Source organism: Cataglyphis hispanica, chromosome 12 (assembly GCF_021464435.1).
Source record: "Cataglyphis hispanica isolate Lineage 1 chromosome 12, ULB_Chis1_1.0, whole genome shotgun sequence".
Lineage (NCBI taxonomy): Eukaryota > Metazoa > Arthropoda > Insecta > Hymenoptera > Formicidae > Cataglyphis > Cataglyphis hispanica.
In genome coordinates, this window is record NC_065965.1 from 5,432,294 (window position 1) to 5,451,603 (window position 19,310).

General features: G+C 39.7%; 1 protein-coding gene across 8 annotated transcripts in view; it reads left to right on the top strand.

Moving 5' to 3' along the window:
- Window positions 1-3,467: 3,467 nt before the first annotated feature.
- The window catches only part of LOC126853682 (CUGBP Elav-like family member 4), a 567,269-nt gene continuing 551,426 nt past the window's right edge, over window positions 3,468-19,310 (top strand). For all 8 annotated transcript variants that reach the window (XM_050599676.1, XM_050599664.1, XM_050599666.1 and 5 more), the window contains exon 1: window positions 3,468-3,509. In XM_050599676.1, the coding sequence (XP_050455633.1) occupies window positions 3,497-3,509 (13 nt within the window). In that variant the 5' untranslated portion in view covers window positions 3,468-3,496. The remainder of the gene's footprint in view (window positions 3,510-19,310) is intronic.

Genomic DNA, 19,310 nt, shown 5'->3' on the forward strand with positions numbered 1-19,310 from the left:
GCTTGCGAACTCTCGGTGTAAAAACGTTCGTGGAATCGTGGACGACTATCGCGTTTCCAATACTTGGCGCGAACTATGGCGTTGAAATCCGTTTAGAGTTAGAAAACTTTGTTCGCAACGTTGTCCGGAAGTGCTGGCGCGTTTGGCCGGCGAAAGAACAGAGAGGCTTTCCGGGAAAACGAATATTTATCCGAATGGATGGACGCGAGCGAGGATCGTAACTACTGCAGGAGCTGTCCTCCGTAGATAACTCCGAGACTAGGCACCCAGCAGCAGTCGCGGGCACAGACACATTCGTATTACTTAGCTCGGCGATAAACTCACCCCCGAGACCTGTAAACCCCCTAACTCCCACCCGATGGCCCAACCTGCATTTTCGCCGGCATTAAACTGCCTGATTTGTCGACTCGAGTACAGACTTCCGGAGTTGGCCCCTATTATCCTCTCGGTCCATCGAGACCGGGAAAGTGAGTACATATATATGTAATGTGATAAATGTGGGCAATCCTCTTCAATATATAATTTACAACACTAAGATGATTTTTCTTTTAAAATGTCTCACAAACAAAAATTATTATTATTTCCTTAATTTATTAATCGTAGCGATTAATAATTTCCTCACTCATTCATGAAATATAAAATTGGATGTGTCGCGCGAATCGATAATGGAAAAAACATTCAGACCAAGATCCCATCGACTCTTCAATAATATAAGTGATCATTAATCGGTGGATTTACATTGGATGCGTGAAGCATATATGTCAGAATTATTCACGACACATTCAGCGCGAGCTTGTTCGGTTCATTAGTGGCTTTTCGTGAAGTGTCGAATGGTCATTATATTGAATAGGCCCCGCGTATTCGTTTGGCGATTTAATTGGACCAACGGAGAGATCCGCGGATTCTCTCTTCCGCTGCGATGTTTCCGAGATCATTTCCGTGCGCGCGCGCGATCGTTATATTCTCGCGCTATTCCTTTCCGTTTTAATAACGAAACGAACGTATGCCCATAGCAAAAAACGCGGGCATCGGTTCCCGGAGTTGAACGGACGCGCTGAAAGCGCACTTCTGAACATAGGGTCGATGGTCGCTGGACGTTGCAGCAAATTACGAGCCGGCATTTTATCAATTTACGAGAAAAATCCGATTTGCGTCACGCGTGATGTTGTGTGTCGATAGAGAGAGAGAGAGAGAGAGAGAGAGAAAGGGAAAGAGCGAAAAAGAGAGAGTAGGCGATGGAGTACACGGGCTAACGAGTGCTCGATTGTAAATAACTGCTGCAGATTGCCAGCCATCGCCGAAATAGTTAACCGATCAATGCTGTACGTAAAGTGTATACGCACATCGGAATGGAAGATTGCTAAGTGCGTACGAAGCAAGTCAGAATTCGAGAAAAAAAAAACTCTCATTATTGAAGAAAATCAATTATCAATAGACTTTTTATCATACTTGTTTTACATTCATTGTTCCGACAAAATGACAGATATATCGAAACTTATATTTTATTTCATATTGATCGAATCCTGATTTGGACGTCCTTAATACGCCATTCGCAAATTATCCAACAGCGAATCGTTGCGGTGTACACGCACCTTAATTAATAACCACTGTTTTCCTCTATATGCTGTATTACCTATAATTTAAACATGAAATGCTATTAAACGCAATATTACGATGAAGTACTATATAATTAATTACAAGAAATTGATTCCATCTCCCCCATCGGGATATGTATTGTCATATATGTATATTGTATATAATATTTTTTTAATCTAAAATTATATATAGTATAATTCTTTTTTGTTATTCATATATCAATTGAATTTACTTGATTTTTGTCAAACTACAAATTATCGATTTTAACAGTTTTAAACAAATATATAATTTATTTATTTATTTAATTATTTAACGGGAAGAAATTTCTTTGGTACAAAAGTATAATATATACATAGTGTATAATATACAAATGTGAAAAAGAATAAGAAAAAGAAAAAGAAAACAAAAACAAGAAAAGAGAAGGACGTAGATTATTTTCAGATAAATCATAAAATATTGCTGAATTATTTATTTTCCTAATTTTATTTTACATTCACACACGACATCCGACTTTTGATGGTCAGGCGTCAGTTTTGGACATTGACTTGACCGATTTTAATAAGAACCGAGGAAAGTAGATATTGCTGCAATAGACGGATTATGAGATGCTTCGTGGCCGCGTGTGATGTACGAGGCGTCCGGTTAGATATACGCATACACGCACGCAGGATTCCGGGCGATATACGTCGGTTCATTACAGGAACGGTGCGCGCGACGCTAATGTGACATCAATTATGCGCCAATAACATAACAATACATAACACGTCGCATTGCTTGCATAACAATGCACTGTGACCTCCCCTTACCCTTTCCTACCTCGCCCACCCTCAGTGCCGGTGCCCTACGATTGGTACCCGTATATCCTTCTATTGTGCATCGTGTACGGCCGATTGCCGCGCGTAATACGCCGTGTAATTCTGTCGTCGCGTTATTACATTAACGTCGGGTCGCCGCGGCGAGTTTTCGACTACGACGGACTCCGATCCCGCTCGCTAAATTATACAACGCGTCCGATCGGCAAGGTCGTGTATTATTCCGCGTTAAATGCGTCGCTTTTGCACGACCGTTCGAAATAAGCAAAACATCATTGCATTCGAGAGGAAGTGAGGGCAAAATTGTAATTCATGTCACTAAAAAGGTAATGTAATTTTTGTGTCACAGGATAAATTGATAGAGCAGGTAGGCTAGGTATGTATCGGTATTATTCATACGTGAATCAAAGACGGAGAACGTGGGATTATCGTCTTATTAGTGTTTTTTTCAAAAATAAATATTTTTTAGTGCTTTTTTTAGGAGCGAAAAAATTTGGAGACGGATCGAAAGCTATCATCAAAATGCAATTGTCGATTGCGGCGCGATACAAGTGTCCCCGAGATAGCGATCAATAGGAAATTGTTTTTCCATGTTTGCTATCGGCCGATCAGTGCGCAGATGATTAAATTAAAATGGTTAATCCGCGATAGCGACAATAAAGTGGGTGGGTATCGAGGCATAACATGCACGATTGCGCGATTTGCGTCATTAATACTATATTTGTTGCTATTGCAGCAAGTAGCATGCTCGTTGAAGAAAACATCGTAATTATTCAGTATTTGTAAAATTTGCACGAAATTGCCGATGTAAATTAAGTGTAATTTATACATCGTATTTATTGCCAATAAATTGTTACTTAAAATTGCTTATTATATTAATTTTTGTATTTTAAGATATAAAAAGATTAATATATTTTTTTAAGTATTTTTTTTTTTATAAATTTTTAGAAAATTAGTCTATTGTTAAAATGCAAATATATTGTGTGGATATGTACGTAAACTTATGCAATATAAAAGCGATATTTTTTGCTTTAAATTGTAACAATTTTTATTTTTCAGATTTCAAAGTTTGAAGATTTCTTTGCCGGATGCAGATGCAAGGTAAGAAGAAAAGCTATTTCGGATTTTTCATGTTTTTTGATTTATTTGTTCAATTTATATCCTATTAACAATAATATATTGCACAAAGATGAAGCAAATTTTCACGTTGCCTTTACAATAATTCGTTGCTCTTTGTTGGGAATTATCGGCGAGTTGGGGATCGTTAGTTTCCTGCGATTGTAATGTGTCTACGATCTGATAATCCGCTCGTAGCTGCTATACGCACACGAGATCATTCATTATGTAGAATCTGTCAAATGGCCCCGACCGCAAAGCTGCTAAAAGGACCCCCGGTATGAACGAGGCGCAGGGCGTATTCGTTCCTGTCGAGTTTGCGTTACGCTCGCGTTTGCGGTGGCTCGGCATTGCGGTCGCGATTCGATGCCCATTCAGCAGTTCGGTTTCGGTTTGCTTTGGAAATGACCCAAGCACTCTAAACGAAACACCCCTCGAACCGGAAAGGCAAACCGTCGTCGCGTCGCTCTCCGGGCCGGGTCGCGAGCGGCAATGGGCCGCGTATATTTTTTTTTGTGCCGCTCCGATTACAGGATGAAATCGAGTATTCTTGCGCGGAATTGCGTTCGCGAAATCGCGCGACGAAAATTGTTATCGTCGTCGCGCACAAACGGACATCCGTGCCGCACGTTAAGCGTGACGAAAGCTCGGACGAAAATATCTCGCGACGGCAAACAAATCTAGCGTAGCGTCGTCGTGTTTTATTCGTGATTGTGTACGCGATCGAAAAACTATTCGTATAATCCAGAGATTTATTCTCGTTAGAATGAATAAAATTGAAGAGAACAAATATTTATATATAGATTATATTCACATAAAATGGATACGCACAAATTTATTTTCCTTTTCAATCATTTTTAGACATTATTAATATATTTAAAGGGAAAATCCGTTTTAGTGGTATATTTTAATCAGTCTTAAAATTCTTTTTTTTCTGTCTCTAAGATAAAAAAATGCTTTTTTTCAAAAATATTGAGGGGTTATTTTTACAATTTGATAAACTTTTGACGGATATATATTTATCCAACAAATCCTGATCAATCTCAGTAACATTTCGTGCTGCGTGGAAGACAAAAGCTGTATTGAGCGAACGAAAAGAACATATACTCAAGTAATAGACCGCGGCTTTCACGTAGATGAAGGACTACAGAAGTCGAGCGTATCGAGAAATCGGTGTATCGCTTAGCGCATGTACGCACGAGCGAGTAAACGAGCGAGCTCTATGGCGAGCGAAGAATCGAAGTAGATGGCAGGAAAAAGGGCGAGCAGAATACAGAAAGGCGGCGGCATAGGAAACGTAGTCGTGCAAGGGGGGAAAGGGGCGAGCAGGGTTGCACAAGAGCGAGGGTTGTTATTGCAGATTACGAGTGGCCGGGGCGAGGACCCGAGTCGCACCATCGCTCGAAACCATACGACAGAACGACGAGCAAGATCCGCGCCACCGCTCTTTTCGGCCTTGAGTCTCTCAATAACGAAAATCTATATGATTTCATTTGTCTGCCAGGCACGACTTTATTTGCGAATCGTCGAGGAGCTCGGGAAAAACGGGGCGCGCGCACACTGCGGACGAAATCGGTAATCGGGACGAACAAAAGCCCGAAAATAAAATTTCGTGCCGCGATAAAAAATTCCCGACTAACCTTGCCCGGCGCTCGCCGCGCGAGGCCGAAATACCTGGAGTTTCACGATGCGATCCCCAATCAATAGGATAACACGGCGTATATAAATTTTTATTGGTGGAAAACTGTATTTTTAGTCGGCGTGTATGTACGCATAACGCAGTGCATAGTTTGAAATATTTTTGTTGCGATAAATTGCTATATATGCCGCAGAGTATATTTCGACAACTGTGATAGAAACACGATAACATTCGTATTAAATGCGTGTTCAAATATAAAGTAGAATTTATGCGGAAAAATATGGCTCTTGCCTGAAAAAACAGTATATTGCAATAAAGCATTGTGTGGAATAAAATATTTTTTGTTTTGTTTTTGAATGTGAAATATTTCATAATTTTCGTAGTCGCAGTACTTTTTGTCTTTTTTTCCCAGCATATGCTATAACGGCGAAATTATTGAATAACCATCTCTCGATGATTTTTTAATGTCGAATAGTTCTTTTTTCGGCGAGAGAGCGCGTGATCGGGTTAAACGCGCAATCGTCCTACAATCGAATCGTTAGCCCGGCCGTTAATGAACACCAACTGACGTCGCTCGTATTTTATTTAATAGCCGAAATGGCAGGCGCTGTAGGCAGTCGAATTGTGTTTTGTAACAAACAACAATGGGCGAGGCAGGGTACGAAACGACGCACGGTCGGACGGTAGACTCGTAATGTAGGCTTGGATTATTCGATACTGTATGTGCATACAGTCGCGCTGTCGCGGTATAATATAAAACGCGCCCGCGTCTCTGTAATTAATTGTAAATAATTAACGGGTTACTGTTCGCGGTGACATAATAAATGTCATGATTTTAAAGCGAAACGTGAATGCGCGCGAATGCGGTCTGCTCTTTCAAGTATATTATCAGAATTTTCCGAAAATATCGTGCGTATGAATTGTTAAAGTTCAATACGGAGAATTTTCTTCGCTTTAATCTACGATATTTCATACGAACGCCGAACAAAATGGAAAGGATATTGCGTAGAAAGGCATTGGATGTTTAACGGTGATTCTAATTCGATCTTTCTGTGAGAGATGACAGATATACCCGTGCGAAGAAGGGCGTATTGAAGAGTCGGGCGAATCGATAAATTTCGATTCACGTGCCGATATCGCACTTTCTAAGTATACGGAGCGCACGTGCCCGTACACATATCGCGTGCACGCACACATAACATTTATACATACGTATAGCGTACACACCAAACGAGCGTAATCGTGAACATACGCACACGTTAGTTCCCTTTACTGCACTCTATTCGCTTCTATTCGGTGTTTACGGCCGAAAGCATTAACGGAGAAAGAGCGAGAGTGTATGGGCAATAGAGAGAGAAGGAGAAAGAGAGAGAGAGAGAGAGAGAGAGAGAGAGAGAGAGGAGAGAAACGCATTATTGCAACTTGCCCGACCGAGTCCCGCCGCTACCCCAGCTGCTGTACCAGGGTGTAACAGACCCCTCCGAGCCTGGTTCTAGCACCGAACCAATAAGGTCATTTTTCTCTTGTATAATCCAGCCAACCGGCAAACCGGGAATCCCGTTTGCGCCGAGTTAACGCAGAGTTAATAGCCGGCCCATAATGTATCGAAGCCCAGGAATATTAAGGGATTATGGCGGCGTGCACGGTCGCGCCCCGACAAGTCAGTGGGACCGAGGGACTTTTCGGCTCGGATTTCGTTCTACTTTCCGCATTTTTACATTGCCGACTTAAAATACTCTTACAGAAAAACGATAAGGCGGAAGCACCAAGTAGATGATCTTGATTGCTAATCATAGTATGCAATTGGAATTGATAATAATAGCTATTTTTTTTGCAAAATGTGCAAAGTGGAACGTGCTTTTAAGAGCATTAAAGTCGAGATTATAAGTAAAGATTATGACAACTCATTAGAACATTGTTTAATGAGATTTCTTTTATCCGATTTGAAAGCAAGATACGAGACATATATTTTTTAATAATATTATAATTTTAATTATTAATTTAAATTAAAAAATATTATTTTATCTTGCGAAGAAAAAAATATACAAACAAAGAAAATCTTTTAATATATCTTTATATAATTTATAACTGATTTATTTTACCTCATAATAACTTTGTTTATCTTCTTAAAGGCAAGAGTTCAAAAAACTTAGCATGAATACATATTGCAAAATATAAACAAAGTGTGTTTTTGTCACAAAGAGACATTATAATAACATTACGTGTAGATAGTCGGTAACGTTTAGAGAGTACGGGCTATACGACGGAATGAGGCGGTCTAATCCAGAAGAGAGAAGTGACCTGCCGGGCACTTGCGGCCTGGTAATGTTGTTTTAAGCACGGCACTTACCACAGCGACAAATAATCATTAGACAGAGTTGAGCGGCTCGCTCGAGATTCGAGGAGCGGTGCGGGGAAGCTCGCGGCCAGTAAATATCTTTCCTACCATTTTCGTCGCCGCTTACAGGCCTCCCTCTCATCACCCACGTGGGGCTAGCCTATCCGCATCCCTAAGCTAGATTATTCCTTTAGAGATCGCTGAAATATATATTTTCATCTAGGTATTCCAATTCGGCTATCAAATTTATCGGTCAGCCCGCGAGGAATAAGTATCGCGTATAAATGCGTTTCTACGGATACTGTATTAAATGCAACGGAGATGGAAAGGCGATATTTCAGACTCTATAAATTTTCGAAATTCTACTTGGGATACTTATTCGAATCATTTGTTTTGAAAGTGGCATAAGTCAAATTTTTTGGAAACGATGCGTTTCTGAGTAAGATATTGGCGACATACCAATTCTAGATGAACTTCCAAAAGTTTATTTTCTCTCATATTAACAATCTCTCCACAAGATAAATGTAAACGTATTTCCTTCCTATTTTATTATCTATAATGTAATTATTTAGTAATTTATTTCCATCTATTTTTGCATGTACAATAAAATATTACAAAATTATAAGATTCTTCTTTTAATTTAGCGTTAGTCTTTTAAAGTAACGTTTTCAAAACAAAGGCAAATTCAATTAAACGTGATTCCTCGACGGCAGATATTGGAACACAAAAGTTTTCATTGTCAATCACGACCGTATTCGAGAGCGAGCGATCCGATTTGACGGGAACGAAGCGCCGCGTTTGACGACGATGCTCGGAATAAATAATTACGTTTAATCTCCCGGAACCGCCGTTTTCCCGTTTATAATTCACCGACTACACGCCCGGAGAATCGCGTCAGCGATTTAGTATCATACGTGTTAACGTCGGCCACCCCGTGCCACGTCGGTGCCGTTCGCTGCTGCATCGGGAGCGAGAGCGGACGTCAGATAGACAAAGAGAAAAGGAGACAGAGAGTGAGAGAGAGAGAGAGAGAGAGAGAGAGAGAGAGAGAGAGAGAGAGTGGGTTGATGCACGAGGGGCGCGAGTTTTATAAACTGGAATGAATGTGCGCGGGCTCGAATGTAAACTGCGGGCTTGGGCGAGGTCGCGGGGTCAAGGGTTGGAGGTTTATCTTCCCGCAGTTGCGAAGCGATACACCCGCCATTGAAGTTGCAGCGGCATGCGGGCTAACGGAAGGAGGAGGAGGAGGAGGAGGGGGAGAAAGAGGGAGTATGTGCGTTGTAGCAGGGTGCTCACACTCGCGGGGGTGTTACAAGTCGGGATTCGGAGCAGAGATTACGTCACTCACCACGCGATACGGACTGCCGCGCGCCGCAATAGTTGCATCCGTACGATGACGCGGGACTCTACGACGGGGTTTCCACGGCGCGCAAACTTTCCTCGCGACATTAATAATCCGGCGCGTTTCTCTCCGCGGGCTCTCGCAAGTTTTGCGCACTGACGAAGTATCGAGTGGCAATTTCAGTATAGGAGGATGCGAGCGACGTGGAACTTATAAGCATAGAGAACATAATTTCGAAACTGGACCCGGCGCTATGAGCCCGCTCTCGCGTTCTCGTTTATTAATTTTAGTGTTCCGGCAATAATTGTATCGATACGCTTAAAATGAGCGGGACTTGGGCGAAATCGGTGTAAAAATGAAAAACTCGGCGTAATTAGAACCGCGCTCCCTCCCCTTTCCCCCCCGCACTCCTTGCGCACTCGCAGGGAAGAGAAAATTGGCATTACTTTCCGCTATTATCCATGCTATTTGGAATTAATGTACGCTACGGAGGCTCAATTTACAATTTGCATATTACATGGAATATTATGTGATCGCTGCGACTTTTCAAGGTGCGGCGAGCGCGCGTGTGCTCGCAATTATCGAAATAATATGCGGTTCACCAATTTCGTGATCTATACAATGCGCGATATCGCGTTACACTCTACGCTCGATATAATTACATCGAATTTAATTAAATATACGCAGCGCGTTTCTTTGTTAGAATAGTGCGCATGCACATCGCACGTTGCGCGATAATAACGATAGCGTAAACGAATATAGAGCCCGTATCGTTGAAATCTATTTACATGAAAACATTTTCGAGCGGTAACACAAGAGAATTTCTCGTATATACGCTTCGCGATAATCTTTATCGAAATGTGTTATATTATATGTCATATCATATCATTTACAAGAATATTTCAAACAAAATAATTTATCGATAAAATAATTATTTTTATTGTATTTTTCAAGTTTTTCAAATTTATATTTTATATTCTATACATCATAGAATAAAATTAAATAATTTGTTTTGATAAGATACATTTTATTCTACAATAGAATAAAATATATCTTAAATTTTAATTAAATAAATAATGAAAAGAATCTCATAAGATGACATTATCTCAAAATAAAATGGAATATCGTGTCGATAACGTGTCGAAAAACGATCAATGTGTGCTTGATTATCGACGTGCTTTATATTAACACCTCGTAAAGCGTGCACGGGACTTAAGAGACGCAACGATCGCCGCTAAACTTCGCAAGGAAATTAAACCGATAGTCCGACGCGGACGCCGGGGCTCATTTGCATCAATTACTGACCCCCGAAGTTTCTTCTACGGCGAATTAGCCGCCGGGGAACGCGTCGAATACGAGATAAAAGGAAGAAGAGGTGGCGGCGGGACCTATTAAAATAAAGGAGAAAAACAAGTTTCGAGATAGTTGCGTTACGAGCGACGGGGGACGCATAACGATCCGTGCTCGGCGGTCGGCTGAGTTACGTCGCCCGCCGGGAAGTTATGCTCTCTGCTTATCTTTCGAATTCCACGCTTGTCCTGCAGGACGTATACCCTCGGTGCTTTCACAGCTCGGCGCGGATGCGAGAAGCGGAGACTTGGCGAAGCGTCGGCCCTCTGATAACCCTCAATAGTATCGTGAATTTCGACTGTGAACGATAAAACTGGTCTCTTTTTTCTTTTCTTTTTTTTTTTACACACAATAGTGATGCAATTAAATTAAAAATAACAGAATATATTCATTAGACGTGATAAATCTTATCTATTAATAAGTCTGCTCGTACAAAAAACATTGATATTTTAATTATCAATTTAAAAAGTTAGAATTTTATTTTAGCTCGTCGTTAATCGCACATAATTGAAATATTTTATTGCTACAGATTTAAATATAATTTTTTTATATAGTCACACATATATCTGTATATCATTTATACGTTTTGTCTTGCTCTTGTTAAATCCGATGTTATTCCGAGAAATGATATGTTTTTACTATTTACTTTTTTATTGATAAAAAATATGAAATTATTACCAAAACAAATGCATGATGCGATGAAAAATTAGTACAACTGAGATTCCGATTATTCTATCGATTGACAAGAATCGTAACGGATTGTCCGATTTCAAGGATTCGTATTCGCGGTTCGCATCAGCGGCGATTCACGATATCCCGCGCGTCGACGTTTAACGCCGAGTTCATTGATACGACCGACACGCGCGGGCGAGCGATTAATGAAAGCGGCTGGTACCTATAGTCGTCTGGTCGAAATGCGTTTGGTGTACGATGGAAATGTGAATCGGTGGAAACGGGGGATCGTGAAGAGTGGCTCGCGCTTCCCCTAGGGGTGCACGGGGATGCGCGCACTGTTATATCATATCGTGCGATGGTACGACGGTAAAGAGAAAGAGAGAGAGAGAGAGAGAGAGAGAGAAGAACAGGAAAAAAAAAACGCGAAACGAGCGACTGAATTCCGCGCTGCAGCTTCGTCGTCGGTGACCGTAGCCGCGCGGATATTGTTGGACATTCCTCGGGCCGTGCGAATGCGGTCATCTGAATGCCGGGCGCGTAAACCACGCCGAATGGCCCCGCGAGTCTGGGTCGTGCGGAAAGGGCAGGGATTGCGCGGGGGTGTAGGACGACGAGCAGGGCGGTTAGGCGCGGAGGAACGAACGAGAGAGAGAGAGAGAGGCGGAGAAGATGGGTGTGTGTGTGTGTGTGTGAGAGAGAGAGAGAGATGGTCGTACTGTGGAAAATCTACCCACTGCTGCCGCAGCTATGCCGCCAAATCGCGTTCGCGCTATTTTAATTAATCGCCGCCGTCCGGGACGCTGATTCGTGAGAACGAGCGAGCGAATAGCGGTTGAATGTTTTTCGACGGGCCAGAGTGATTGAGCGGAGCACATTCATTGCGAAAGTCCCCAATATCCCAAATATCAAGATAATATTGAATGACGTCTTAATAATGACATTTTTTAATGTAAGTAAGACGTCATTGAAATGTTATTTGATGTTATCTTGCTACTTGAAATGTTGGGTAAATTAGTGGAATTTAATTCTGCTTGAAACAATTTTTTTCTTTTTTGAAGTGATTAAATAAATGGTCACTGTATTTTTAATCTTTTAATTGAATGTTTTTAAAAATGAGCAATTTTTTATTAAATATAGAAAAAAAATGTAATATAATAAATATAATAAAAAAAATCTAAATTTAATTAAAATATTATTTTGCACGGTATCACATAATTTATAAATAATTATAATTGTTATCGAAAAAAAAGCGATTAACAAATTCGAAATGATCGTTTCTCCATTTTTCGTTTAAAAACATATCTACAGCACGCAGCACTCGAATTTTTTATGCGTCCATGTAAAAGATCGGGATGTGCGATATCTAATTGGACTGGACTGCCGCCTATCTATAATCCAGGCGTTATCCTCGAGGCACGCCATGTACACGGATATCGCTAGGGCACACGGGACGCAACACGGGACGTAACGAGACACGTCCGACATTTAACGGATCCAAGATATCCCCGTCGAATGCTTCAATCAGGGACGACGATGGCGGCGGCTCGGTGGCGAGGAGGACGGGGGCTGAGGGCTTTATACGTCATTCAGCGGGTATACATGGAGGTGTACCGGGTGCCTGCAGCCGCCGGTAGATTTAATCAAACACAAGCGCAGCCGGTGCGCTACGCGATGCGGAAGGGTGCGGGTGATCGCACGAGCCGCTATTGAAACTAGCGTCGCCGCCGCCGTAGTCCTCATCGTCGGGATTATTTCGTTGACGCGGCAATTGAAAAATACAAAACGAGGAAGAAGCGTAAAAATCCACGGTCGCGAGTTTAGTTTGCCGGATGTAAGGAGAATTCGTCTAGACGAATCTTCGTTTCTTCTTAACATTGCTCTTAACGTTGCTTGTTTCCGCAATCTTTCGCGGAGATAATCCTAGATAAGGAAAGCGAAACGTGTAATGCGATGTTATCGTGGTTAATCCTAGTGAAAGGTCATCAAATATTCTATAATCTAAATTGATTAAATTTTTGATACGATTTCTGTGATTCTTATGTGTTTTTTCTTAAAACACATTTTTTAGTTAATAAAATAGGATGAAATCTTATAATTTCATATTTTACAAATATATTGAATACTATATGCGCAATCTATTCTTAAGAAAAATCATTTTTTCTGATATAATACTAATTTCTAAGTATTATGTATTTTAATTAAAAATTAAACAAAGATCTTATTTAAATTGCAACTTGCTTTTGAATTGTATATTAAGAAATCGATTGAAAATCTGTGTGCCTGTGCAAAAAGTTTTTTTTTTAAATCAATAAATTCTTTACCATTTAACGTTTAGTAAATATTGCACGATTGTGGAACATGTGCAGCATAAAAAACCCAAATGAATTTACTAATGTACCAATTTTGATTGCAAGAACCAATTAAATTCTGAACGTGCTTAGTTTCAACAAAACGCGTAAAAGTTCTAAATATATCAAAAAAAAAAAAAAAACAGCATTTTTATTAACCACCATTTTAGCGAACTGCAGCTAAATATATTGACAGTATAATATGAAATTGTTTTGAACGGTTATTTTAGCTATATAGATCTGAAAAAAAATGGTCCGTTTTCTCTCTTTGTGACCTTTATATCTATTTTTCATTCAGAATTAAATAACAAATAAATATATAAGTTATCGATATTGCGTGCATTATTCATAAACCGTGATTGTTATCGATTCGATTATCAGCAGTTATTATCTCATGCTGATCGAGAGAGTCATAAATTTCTGCCGTAAATATCTCCAGAATGATTTCTGGTCCCTTCACTGGGGTGGGTGTATCAGCTGGATTTCTACGATATTGGCGATGGGTCTGCCGGCTTAATTACGAGCCCATGGTTTATGGCACGGAACAGGCGGGTCAACGTTCCTGACGTGTCACGACGCTTCGATAAACGCTTCGGCGCCTCGAGTACAACGCGTTACATGCAATCCGGACTAATATACGAACTCGTACGATTTTGCCTCTCCTCCTTTCAATTTTTATATTTTTAAAACATGTTGGAAACTAACTTCTTCAAAAAAAGATACAGGATTTTATCGAAATTTTAGAAATAAGATGTAATTTTTATACGAATCTTTATAGCAATATTTTTTATTTATGGATTATACAAAATTTAATGTAGCTTGCAAAGTTTAAGAATTATAAGTATAGTCATAATTTGAGGGGTCAAAACGATATGACAGATCGAAAAATACAAAAATTATGCAAGTATATGCTTGACGCTTTATCCTAACGTAACCACGTGAGCGTGTATGATATCAGGCAGGCGTCTAACATCTCTCGTGATTACTGTCATAAAAATTTATATGCGTCGTCCATCGGACATCGGCGACTGGTGTACGATACTCGCGTAATAAAGTGAAAACGATCGTCCGAGATTCGCGAAGGAAAATAAATCGGTGACGGAGGAGAGGACTTCGAAGACGATCGCTCTTTCGTACTTCTCAGTCACCCGTTGAGCCCGCTCGCGGGGGCTGCGTATATCGCGAAAGTCTTCTGGAAACGATCCCGCAAGTCGTAAACAACCCCGGAGCTCGTCTGGCCTTCCAGATATATGACGTAATATTTTTGTGCGTGACAGATCCCGTGAGCATTTCTACGGCCATCGATCGGGTCTATACGCATTGCTTTTGCACGCAACGATTCCTTCGTGTCTCCTCCGAATTCGATCAGAAATAAAGAAAGGATATCATGTAAAAAACATTATTCAGAATTAAAATATATAATATATACTATATAATAATTATAATATTAATATATTATATATTTTAATTCTGAATAATATTTTTTACATGCTATCCTTTTTTCATTTATATATATAAATATATTTAAATATAGTTATATAAAAAACATTTTGATAAAAATAAAAAAGATAATAATATCTATTATACTTACATTTCTCATATGCTCTCTCTTTATAATCTTTGCGTTTACATTATATAATTATATAATTTTAAAAAAAAAGTGAAGAAAGAGAGTAAATAGGAAACGCCTGCCATCGAGGCAGTATATATCGGTAACAAGATATTGACACTGGCCGATAATGGTTGTTGGGCTAACTGACGGGCGCAACTTGGCCGAAAAGCTGAGCGGCGACTTGAGAAAATGGGGTTGAAATTGGTGAGAGAGGCCTCGGCTACTCGTCGGTCGGTAGCTCCTTCGAGATACTTTTCCGCTCCAGAAATCATTCTCATCGATCGGTTCTCGGTATCGCGACGTCGACTAACTGGCGACACATTCCAACAAGATTCGACGATCCAATTGTTTGTGTTGCTGTGAACAAAAAATCGATTGTCTCCGATTTCAACGATTAGTCTTGGAAGGCTCAAATTCGAATTTGCAAACATATTTTATTTGCTTATATATTCGATAGTTTTGTGATTATTAAATGCTGATAAATTGAAAATTTGCGCGTAAAATATTAAAATTTGTTATTTTATAAAAATTTTTAAAACTGGTTATTGCACTTAGTATTTACTTTTAATATTTCTACGAAAAATATTAGACGTGATAAAAATTTCGTGTTGGAATCCTCGATTTAAGTTAATTTTAAAATTGAAGAAAATGACAAGATTTATTCCTGAATTGATTTTCACGAATATAAATTATTTATATTACACGTAACGTTGTAAAGTAAGATCGACAATAAAGTCGAAGTCGAAGATAATATAATTGGAAGCTTAACGCGGTGAGACAGACGGAGCTTGTTCGATATACGACACTCATATTTGAGAGGAACGTGCTGCACTTTGCGGAACACGATCTTTTCAGGGAATATCGAATAATCCGAGACACATCTGCCGGTTGAGCTGATATCCGTCTTTGTCTCCGCAATGGTTGCTGTGTGATTTATACGCAAGGATATTGGCTCCAAGATGGCGTTACATCTACAATGATGGATCGGTACGTCTTCTGGTACAATCGCTGCGCGAAATCACAATTTTCAAGTTGTCTCGCTTATTTTCAATGTACCGTGTTGCGTGAATTATTCGGAAAACTAGGTCGCTTATACTCTATATCAGCGGATCTTTTTAAAAAATATAACCCACGTATCAGGGAAATTTTTTAAACGTCTTCTAAACTGACGAAATTAGCTTACAGAAATTATAATGCTGTCGTTTGATAAAATCCGGAATAGTTTGGCTTCTTTTCCACCAAGTTCTTGTCGAACGAATAGATAGATTGTCGCCGTCTCCCACTCGAACGAGACAATATTGATGTGCGATGAGTTCAAGAGGTCCAGAGTACCATGGAACAACTTGCTTGCCGCCGGCAGGACAAGTGTCCTCTCGTTTTTTGAGTAGTGATAAATGTGACCGGGGTCACTGGCGGTTTTAAGACCGATTTCATCAACGGGGTCCGCTGGTAACATCTTAATGAAAATGTCAGACGGTGAGATCTCAAAACTCCTACAACCGCATCCTAAATCTCTCTTCACAGTGTTGCGTTGTCTCGGAATAGAGGCAAAGCTGATAAATCTATCTCGTATATACCATCGTGCTAATCGCTTTGTATTATTCATCGCATGAGTTATCGCGATCAAGAAGCTACATTTATCAAAGTGCGCGGTCTTATTGTTATTCTACAGCGTTGTCTCGCGGCTTGTGCAGCTTACACAAATATACGGTGTTACATAGTTGGAGTTTCATACATGTTTCATCTTTAATACATAACTATGCCCAGGTAGAGCGTAGCGCATGCCTCGTCGAGTAGGCCCCGCGCAAAAATAATGCCGCTATGCGCCCAGCAGCAGCCAGTAACAACGGGTGCAACTTTGTGCACGTGGCTGCCAGCGGCGGCGCGAGATATGTCCGGGGTGCACGCCTTTCGTGAGAGCGCCGCATTTGCAAGACGAAACGGTTTCATTTCCTGGAATCCATTTTAGCGCCTCGCCTTCTGACAGGGTATTAGTAGTACGTAGCTAACTCAGAACGAGCCGATTATACTCGCGTAAGCACCGGTGTCTCGTTTGTCGTCTTCATACTATTTGCTGCTATTTTCTCCGCTGCTGATAACCGGTAATGCATCGCGCTGCAATTTCCAATGCATTAATCCTTGATCGACGTGTGTTGCTATGCAGCAGTAGCAGCTTGGCGATGGTTACAAATAGCTTAAAGTTCCGCTTTTCCTATCTATTATCTTGGAATATTTTTGCATCGAAGATTTGTTATATTTTTGCAGATAAAATATTTCTTTTTTTTTTTTGCAAATTTATCATTTCCTTGAAACTATTTCTTAAATAACTTTATTATTAGATATTACAACTCAAACTAATCCAGAATAAAAAAGATAGTTTATCAATTGTTAACAAAAACAAAATTGATATCTTATATATCCTTAGATTTTGATTTTTTATATTTTATTATCAAAAAATTATTTTTGGAATGTACTACTTTGAAATTATTTGGCAAGAAGAGCCAGAATTTTACCCATTATATCATAATTTTTTGAAAATAAGTCGTTAAATTCATAAAAGAATAAATTTTTATTCTTATTAACATAATGTTTTCTTCGCGTTATAACGCGAATACTGTATGAATAGTGTATATGAGGGAATGTTACTACGATAGATAATTTTGTAATTCTTTCACGGAATATATTATGAAACAGCTCGCTACAATTTGAAAGAGTGAAATATTTGATATCGTACGTTTAACTCAAACTCTGAAATTAACATAAATTTGTTTCCCCGAAATATATTCCCCGGATTAACGCCTCGTCGGTTTTTTCCATCGCATTTTTTTCCTACCGACGGAAAGATGTATATTTTTTTTACCCGCAAGCAAAACGCTCGCGGTCGCGGCACCGCCCTGACGCCACGGGACACGCGGCGAGTCCTCGTATTTTATGCAGTTCACCGCGAAAGCGACTGGCGCGCGGCTATAAACCGTAATGTATTAGCAGGAAAATGCAAATTGAGCGCAAAACCACGGTTCGAAACAATGCTTTTAGTCATGGAGTGGGGGGGTGTCGGTGTCGGCGAGTGGGCTCATGCACGCGCGCGCGCGATACCGGCTACTTCGTAAATTAACATTAACCCATTATAAATAAACGGCAACTCAAATTAATGCTAATGCCGGGTCCGCGTTAAAACCGATAGAATTCGATCGTACTTATCCGTTACTGATCGCTAAGTTCATTTGTAGAATGTCTCTTCTTTCTTTCTCTTCACTCTCGATTGTCATATGTTAGTTTGGATTAAAAAAAAAATATTATTTTACTATAACACAAATCATATTTTATTGTGAATGCTTGCTAATTAGGAAGTTTTGAATAATTCAATCTCTGAGATTGGCAAAGAAATGACAAGATTTTATTTATTATTTAAACTTTTAAACAAAGATTTTACATTTTATAAAAATTTAATTAAAAACACTTTGCGATATAAAGGCGCTTGAAATTGAAAATATAATAATTAAAAAAAGTGAGAATCTCGTAAAATTAAATTTGAAGCCTTTGGTGTCTTTCTTTCTCTCCTACTTCTCCCCAGTATCTCTCGATAGTGTGTCACATGCATATTTTTATATGGCAGTTCACTGCAATTACTGCGAATGATGGAAGCCCACATGAAATTGACGAGAAGGAATTGCGCGCATACAAGACGCGTGGTGGTGAACGAGAGACGGGAGCATGTGATATCGAATTTCGATACTAAGACGATTCGGGTATCGTCATTGCCGGCAACGTTTTCGTATCTGACACGTTGCCTTGGTTCATTATACGGCGACGCTAACGGGATGGTGAGAAACGAGGAAAAAGGGAAGGGGAGAGAAAGCTGCAAGAGGATAGATACGCGAGAGGAAGCAAAGATGAGACCGAAAATGAGAAAGAGAGACAAGGATGGTAAAGAAGAGGAGAGAAAGAGAGAGAGAGAGAGAGAGAGAGAGATCAAAGACAAGATACGTTATCTGAATTCAAAGCAAACGTTGTAACAATGTTTCGCTTTTGCTACCATGCATAACACAAGGGATATACAAGCAAGCATGCCGTTAGATAGCTGATAGTATCAATTTTCTGTGTTGTTAAGAATATCACTTTACGGAAAAAAAGGAGGACGCAACATGTGTGTCTGGTAAATTTTCCCTCTCATTAAATTACACATTTTTATAAACTTTTTTCTATTTCAGTATTTATGTAGAATACAAAATTTACTTAATAAAATTATATACAGACATGATGCTATTGACAATTAGACGAGTTTCACAAAAGTTGCTGGCAAGACTCTATGCATAGAGCACGCGCGGCTCGAATCAGAAGCAAACAAACGAAAATATTGAGATGCGGGAAAAATAGTTTTAACATCGCTGTAAGTGCATAAATGTCGAAATGTCAAGCAAAGATCACTCCTGTCGCGTTTTGTCATATATTTTTTCTGTCTCCCTCTTTATCTATCTAACT